General features: G+C 32.5%; 1 protein-coding gene across 1 annotated transcript; it reads right to left on the reverse strand.

Annotated features, from left to right (window-relative positions):
• Positions 1-5194: 5194 nt before the first annotated feature.
• On the reverse strand, positions 5195-5991 carry LOC112803705 (2-hydroxyacyl-CoA lyase-like). Its single transcript, XM_072196015.1, has 2 exons — positions 5853-5991; positions 5195-5391 (listed from the first exon to the last, which is right to left on the reverse strand). Exons 1-2 carry the CDS (start codon positions 5989-5991, stop codon positions 5195-5197), a joined length of 336 nt encoding a protein of 111 aa, XP_072052116.1.
• Positions 5992-7609: the final 1618 nt, after the last annotated feature.

Raw genomic sequence — 7609 nt, forward strand, 5'->3', positions numbered from 1 at the left:
AAAAAACTGCCCTGCTGTTAGGGTTATTTTCTTGCTCTGCTAGGGTTTGCAAAAAAAATCCTAATTTTATAAGTTTTGTTCGTAGAGCGCCTAAAAATAACCATGGTAGCTTTGACTGTTAATCAGGATCACATCACGGCAAATTCGTGCATGATAATGAGGAGGATTATATTTTTCACTTTGAGGATGAAGATATTAAGAAAAGAATGGAAAAATGCATAAAGAGCTTGGTGGGCATACTCATGACAGATAATTCAGTGCTAGAACTCTTGAAGCGGCGCTATATGCTATATGGAGACAACCAGAGGGCTTTAAAGTGATGGACCATGGAAGAAATCTATTCCAATTTTTCTTTGAAAAGAAAATTGACCTAGTTCGAATAGAGAAAGGGGCACTTGTGGCTGTTTAAAAATTACATTTTAAACTTACGGAGGTGGTCAATAGAGATTGAGATTAATGGAAAAAGAATTTACTTTGGTTCTCATATAGGTGCAGATGTGGGGACTACTTGAACAATGCAAAACGGCACGTTTAAGGAGAAAGGTGGGAGAGGCGATGGAAAAGGTCATAGATGCTTATGTGTTCACTATGAGGGAGAAAGAAGAAACAATTCTCAAAATTCAAATACTGATGGACATAACTAAGCCTTTGAGAAAGATTTTACTTTTGAGAAAGGTTTTAAAAGTTGCAGGAAAAAATAACAAAGTCATAGAGATTCAGATTAAGTATGAAAGAATCGGGAACTTTTACCACTACTGTGGCTGTGTAGGGCGTGAAATTAGAGCTTGCAGCCAATATTTGGAGGACTCGGTGAAAGAAAGTCAACAGCAGGAATAGTGAAGACCTTGGCTACGAGCTGAACAACTTGGGAGGAGAATTGAAAACCAAAAAGAACATCCACATCCAAATTGAAGAACAAGGCTGGAGAAGGGAGAGCGAGATCGAACAAACCAACACCGGTGTGTATAATCAAAGGTTTTACCAATCTATCCATCCAGGATAATAATTCACAGGTGCGGGAGGAAGAAGATGAAGTATAGAGCAGAAAGAATGGTAATAGTACAGTGAAAAAAAATGGAGATACATTGGAGGATCAACATATTCTGGGAGACAAAGAGAAAGTGGATGAAAATAGAGCTGAACAAATACAAAAACGCTGTTTAGATTATGTATTTTCTATTGGAGTATGGCAAGAATCTGTAGGTAATAAGGGAGGTAGGAAGAAGAATATGAAATATTTAGCAAGGAGAAAATATTCTTTCAAATCAATTTCGAGGGTTAAGCGACAATCTGAAGACGTTGGTGAAAGATTACAAAATAAAAAACCATATTCGAAAAAATAACATTTGTCTGAAAAGTGAGAGGATGCCGCCCATAATTTGGCACCGCAAGAGACATAAAGCGCGACAGTTCCACAGCATCAAAGGGATTTTTAAATTTCATTCCCCTGAAATTTTGTTCTTATGCGAGACAAAGAACAATTCCTCGATTGTGGAGGATGTGCTGTGGAGAGTCGGATATAATTCTATGTTCTTAGTGCACCCAATTGGGTTGGTAGGTGGTTTGGAGGTAAACTACTTAAAACTTTTAATCATACAAATATTTGCTTAATTCCTAAAATTTCAAATGCTAGGAATATGAAGCAGATTAAACCTATAACTTAGTAGTGTGTTTTATAAAATTATATTCAAAATCTTAGTGTATAGGTTGCAGTTTGTTATGAATAGATTTATCAATGATACACAAAATACTTTTGTTAAAGGAAGACTAATTAGTGATGACGTATTAATTGCATATGAACTCATGCATTTTCTAAAGAACAAGAAATATGGGAGTCATGATTTCGCTTTGAAGATCTTTCATATGGTCTATGATGAGAAAGTTAGAATTTTGTAATAAATAGGTGGAATTGATTAAGGAGTGTGTGACGACAGTTTCTTATTTTGTTACTGTGAATGGTCAACCTCATCGTTTTTTTAAACCATGTAGAGGGGTAGTGCGGCAAGGCGACCCTTTCTCTCCCTACCTTTTTCTATTTTGTGTAGAAGGACTTTCCATCTGCTCCACAGAGGAGAACAGGGACAGAAATTTTTTGGATTGAGACTTAATCACCGATGTCCCAAAATCAATCACTTATTTTTTGCAGATGACTCAATACTGTTTAGTAAGGCTACAAAAGAGGATTGTCGGAGACTAATTCAGATTTTACAGAATTATGAGGAGATTAGTGATCAGAAGGTCATCTTGGATAAATCATCAGTGTTCTTTAGCAGAAATACACTAGTGCATACGCGAGATTTCCTAGCTAACATACTCCAAGTTCCTCATATTGGCAATCAAGACAAATATTTAGAACTCCCATCAGTCATCCAAAAGTGTAAAAAGGCAACATTTAATTGCATAAAGGATAAGGTTACACAAAAGTTTTAACACTGAAAAAGGCTTTACTTTTATCAAGTGGCAGGGAGGTGTTAATAAAAGTGTTGCAACTATTGTACCACTTTACACCTTAAACTGTTTCAAGCTACCAGAAATGCTGCTCGAAGAAATTCAGAGAGTAATTCTGCAATTCTAGTAGGGACAAAAGGAAAGCGAAAGGAGGATGCAGTGGATAAGTTGGAGAATTACCTGTGAGCCAAAAGAATAAGGAGAATTGAACTTCAAATATCTTAAAGCCTTCAACCTTGATATATTAGCTAAGCAAGCGTGGAGACTATTGACTAGACCTAATTCCCTAATTTCTAAGATTTATAAAAATAAATACTATAGATTTTCTAGTTTTTTACGGGATAAGACAGAAACCAACCTCTCATGGGGTTGGAAGAGCGTGTTGGAGGATCAAAAAATTCTGGAAAAAGACATTCTCTAGAGAATAGGACGAGGCAGCATGATAAGTATTACACAGGACTCATGAGTCAAAAAATTTACTGCCATAACACCTATAACTAATGCAAATACAGAATACACTCCAAAATAGTTTGCAGAACTAATGCTACCAAATAGACAATGGAATTAAACAAAAAATAAAAGAATATTTCAATGCAGCAAAAGCAGAGGTAATTATTAGCATAGAAATTGTAGAAGGAGAAGACTACATTACCTGGCTAAAGGAGAATAAAGGAAATTATTCAGTCTCATCTGGTTATAAAATTGCATTTCAAGTTTATCATCCTCCAGTGAAATTTTTTTTCTATCTAGTGCAAAAAAAAAACATCCATATAGTCAGGAATATGGAGTCTTAAAAGCCAACCTAAAGTAAAAAATTTCTTATGAAAGTTAATGCATAATGGATTACTAGTCAAATTAAAGCTCCACACTCGAATCCCCCAAGTTAACCCGATGCCCACAGTGTTACTCAGTAGAGGAATCGATTTCACATTGTTTGTGGATCTCTCCAGATTCAGCAGAAGCTTGGAGGCTATTGGGTATTTATCCCCCAGCAATTACTGATGAGTCTTGGCGATGGTAGAAAGAATTGCAAAATCAGAACAAAGGACAAAGACAATTGAAGGAGATAAAGAAACTTATAGCTAACTTAGCATGGCAGATTTGAAAATCCAAAAATGAGCAAATTTTTTAAAGTAAACAGAAGCTGCCGGTAGAAGTTGTTCACGCTGCTCGAAAGCTCATGAAAGAGTGCATGGCCCGTTGCCTCTCTATTTTTCTTTATTGAAGATGACCTTACCAATTTCTTTCATTACTTTAATTACATAGTTGTTTAATTGATTGGTGGAACTTTTTCATGTGGGCCATTATTATGTGTGATGTCCGATTTTGGACCAACCTTATTCCAAAAATAAAAGTAATTATCTTAGAAAAAAATAAATAAGTTTTTCACTAATTAAAATGAAAAACTCCTTGGAACAATTAAATTTTAGTATTTTTTGTTATTATTTAATCAGTATAAATATTAAATTATTTTTAATAAATAAAGTTTATTAATTTATATATATAAATTTTCAAAAATATAGATATAAATTATGTAAATTTATGTATGCAAAATTTTAAAAAATATAGATACAAATTATATATTTCATATATGTAAAACGTATGTAAATAACTAAATATAGGTATAAATTATTGTTGGTCAAGTACAGACTAAAAATAATAATATTTATTTAGTATTGTGCAATTAAAAATATAAAATATCTTTTATCTTTTAAAATATAAATATTTAAATTTCAAATAATTTATTTATTTTTATATATTTTAGACAAAAAAATTAATTATTTCATATTTTAAAAAATAAAAAATATTTTACATTTTTATTTACTCAGGCTAATTTATGTAGAGTTAAAAAAATCATGATCTATTTGTCTTTTTTTTTCTTTAATTATTATATCTCATATTAAATTTAATATATTTTATATAACAAATATGAATCAAATTAGTTAAATCTAATATATTTTATATAATATATTTTCATTGACGTCTTCCTTTGCTCTTGCTGTCAGAAAGAATTCGAGAGCATCATGCACTCTCTATTGAGTTGCGAGAAAAAAAAAAGTTTAATTATTCTGCATGTCTCTATAGTTTTATTAAATTTTTAATTAAATTTTTATATTTTTTAATTAGATCTTTATATATTAATTTTTTTTAATTTAGTCCTAGTTAACGTTAAATATCAAAAAAATGTTAGTAAATTGTGAAATTACTTATATACTTTTAGAGACCCAATTGAAAAAAAAAAGTATAGAGACCTAATTAAAAATTCGATGAAACTATAAATATTCAATTAAATATATTCCTATAATCCATATTCAATGATTCTAGAATATAAAAGATATTTCTATAATCCTTTTTATTTTGTTACTATCATTTTTTTTTTGCTTATTTATATACAAATTATACCAAAAATACCTTCTTTTTTTTTTTTTACTTTCAAATTGCCTTATCTTAAGAACATACAAAAAAAATGAATAAAATGAAACAAAAATAATAGTATAAAATTCAGTTTTCATCATTCAAATATTTATTATGATCATGTAACATTTTACATTTATGTGAATTCATGGAATATAATTTGTATCTTTATCATATCATGGTACACCATAAAAAATCACAAGGCTAAGTAACTTGTGTAATTGAAATTTGAAATCTAAAAACGAAAACTATAGAAAACCTAATTTCAGTGTTATACAAATAATCTAAAAACCAGTTCTTGTGTTACAGCCTCCCAAAACCAGCATAGGGATCAACAATAAAGAGCAGACTTGAGTTCTTCAGGTGTCCCACTAAGATAGTCTTTTCCACCAAAAGCTTCAATCAAAGCATAGTAGCCTGCTTTCAAAACAAAGAAAGTCGGAACATGATTATCTTTGTGAGGTCCATTCATCTCTTCGGAGATTCTCCGGTCACCACCATATACCCCTCCATTGTTGAAAACAATGACTACCATAGGTAACTGTTACTGAACTAAATGTATGGATTGAAAAAAAGATAACACATAAGGCAATACATATTTTGTCAAGTATCGACAAAAGATAAGACATATAAGGCAACAGTCCAGAATCTGGGATTTTAGGTTGGCGCATAGTAATTACACCAGCTTATGTAATCCTCTCTATCACATAACTACTAGCTATGGACAAAGAAACATAAAAGAGTTTATGGAAGATCCTAGTTCAAAACAATAGCAGTAAAAATTTTATGTATAGACTAAAATAAGAACCATTCCATTATATGATGATAAAAATATAACTAAAGATAAGGGCATCAATCCACGTAACACAATGGAAGGGCAATTAAATAGATAAACATAAGCATGGATTCAGCCGTATCTACCTTAACTTCAATGGCACTAAATTCGAATCCAAAATCCCCTTCAACTGCAACAACAAGTCAATGGGGACAAGCCACTGCAGCCGCAATGCAATAACCGAGGCCAACCCCTATGGTTCCCCAAGTCCCTGCATCCAACCTAGTCCTGTGCTCTGTCTGATCCAACACAGCCTTACCTACATCCATGGTATTTGCACCTTTGGACACCATTACTGGAGCCGGCTTTCGATTCCAAGAATTGCATTCTTATGATCCTCGTTGGCGTCAAGAAATTGAATGGCAGAACATCCTTAGCAATCTAAGCCTCCATTTTCACCGCATTATCCTTAGACTTCTTCCATATAGCTTCCACTCAAGGGTGGTTCCTGGCCAAACAAAAAGGACCATCTTTAATCTCTTTATTCATAGTCTCCACAACTGTTTTTGCATTACCAACCAAACCCAAATGGGATTTAGCTCAATTTTTTTCTCACTGATATATATATATATATATATATATATATATATATATATATATATATATATATTGTAAACCTTAAACCATTACATAAAAAAATTCAGAAATCAATCCAAAAAATATAACATTTACTTGCTATAAGTTCATAATCCGACCTTAATGAAATTAACAATGACATTTAGATCAGATTTAGCATCTTTTAGAGTTGGAGAAGATAAACAACAAGTCTCAGAACAATTCAAAAGTCACAAAATATCTTTCTTATTTTGTTGAGACATACAACAGTTTTATCCAAAATTACAATCTTAATCCACATCATTTAATTGTAATAATCCATATAAAATTAGTAATATCAATTTGCATACCGTAGAGGAATTTTAATATCTTCGTCATTTTGAGAGGAATCACCCACAGCAACAGAAGGATCAGGTTGATGAATCATAGTCGTGACAGGGGTAGCATCTACCCCAGAAACAACAATGGCATTACCAGCAGCAACTGGGGTAGCGGCAGCAGGGGCCGCAGCCTTATTCTAGGAATCCTAGATTTTTCTTTGGATCCTTGAGTGTCATTGTTAACACTCAAATTTCGACATTACCACAAAAGAGCAAAAATTAAAAATCCTAAACCCTTAACTCAGTTTTTTCACACTCAAATTTCACCATTTATCCACAAAACGGAATACATGAAGGGGAATTAGACACATTATGGTGAAATTTAAAGTCCTAAATTGAGATAAGACGCAAAATTGAAAAGGCTAATTAGGAGACTTTTTCACCTTGAGGTCGATATTGGAACGTGAAGTGAGAAAGGGTGCGAATTGGGAATCTTTGAGAATCTGCTTCTGATTATCCATTTTCGATTTCGTTCTTCTTTCTTTCTTGAATTCTTCAACTCAATGAATTCAGTTTAAGAGAAATTGAAGAGCTTCCTCCAAAGCTGTGGAGGTAACCAAGACTTCGATAGTGACGTCTGTGTTATGAAGTTGCCACTAATAGCACAGAGCAGTGCAGTACAGACCAAGGACAACGAACGACGACGGATGCTCATGCCGCTAAGGACGATGACAATGCAGATGGACGACGACACCAGTGAACAGAGGAGAAACGCTACTAACTTCAGAGGACAAGCGCTGGCTAGGGTTCTACAAAATGTCAATAGTAGTTTTGAAATTTTGAAAAATTGGAGGTAGGTTCAGTTTTCTTTTTTAACCCAATTATAAGAATATTCGATTTTTTAACAAAATATTTTTGTTATCTCAAACGATTTTGTCACGATAGGAATTAAATTGAAAAAAAAAATTAATGTCAAGAAATCCAATTGAAAAGAAAAAAAGTATAGGAATTTAATTGAAAATTCGGTGAAACTATA

Source organism: Arachis hypogaea, chromosome 5 (assembly GCF_003086295.3).
Source record: "Arachis hypogaea cultivar Tifrunner chromosome 5, arahy.Tifrunner.gnm2.J5K5, whole genome shotgun sequence".
NCBI lineage: Eukaryota > Viridiplantae > Streptophyta > Magnoliopsida > Fabales > Fabaceae > Arachis > Arachis hypogaea.

Bases quoted from the DNA above. Each gene is read 5' to 3' on its own strand.
- LOC112803705 (XM_072196015.1), bottom strand. From the start codon at position 5,991: ATGGTGTCCAAAGGTGCAAATACCATGGATGTAGGTAAGGCTGTGTTG. The intron at 5,392-5,852 runs GTCCCCATTGAC...TACCTATGGTAG, and splicing joins CATTGCGGCTGCAGTGGCTT to TCATTGTTTTCAACAATGGA.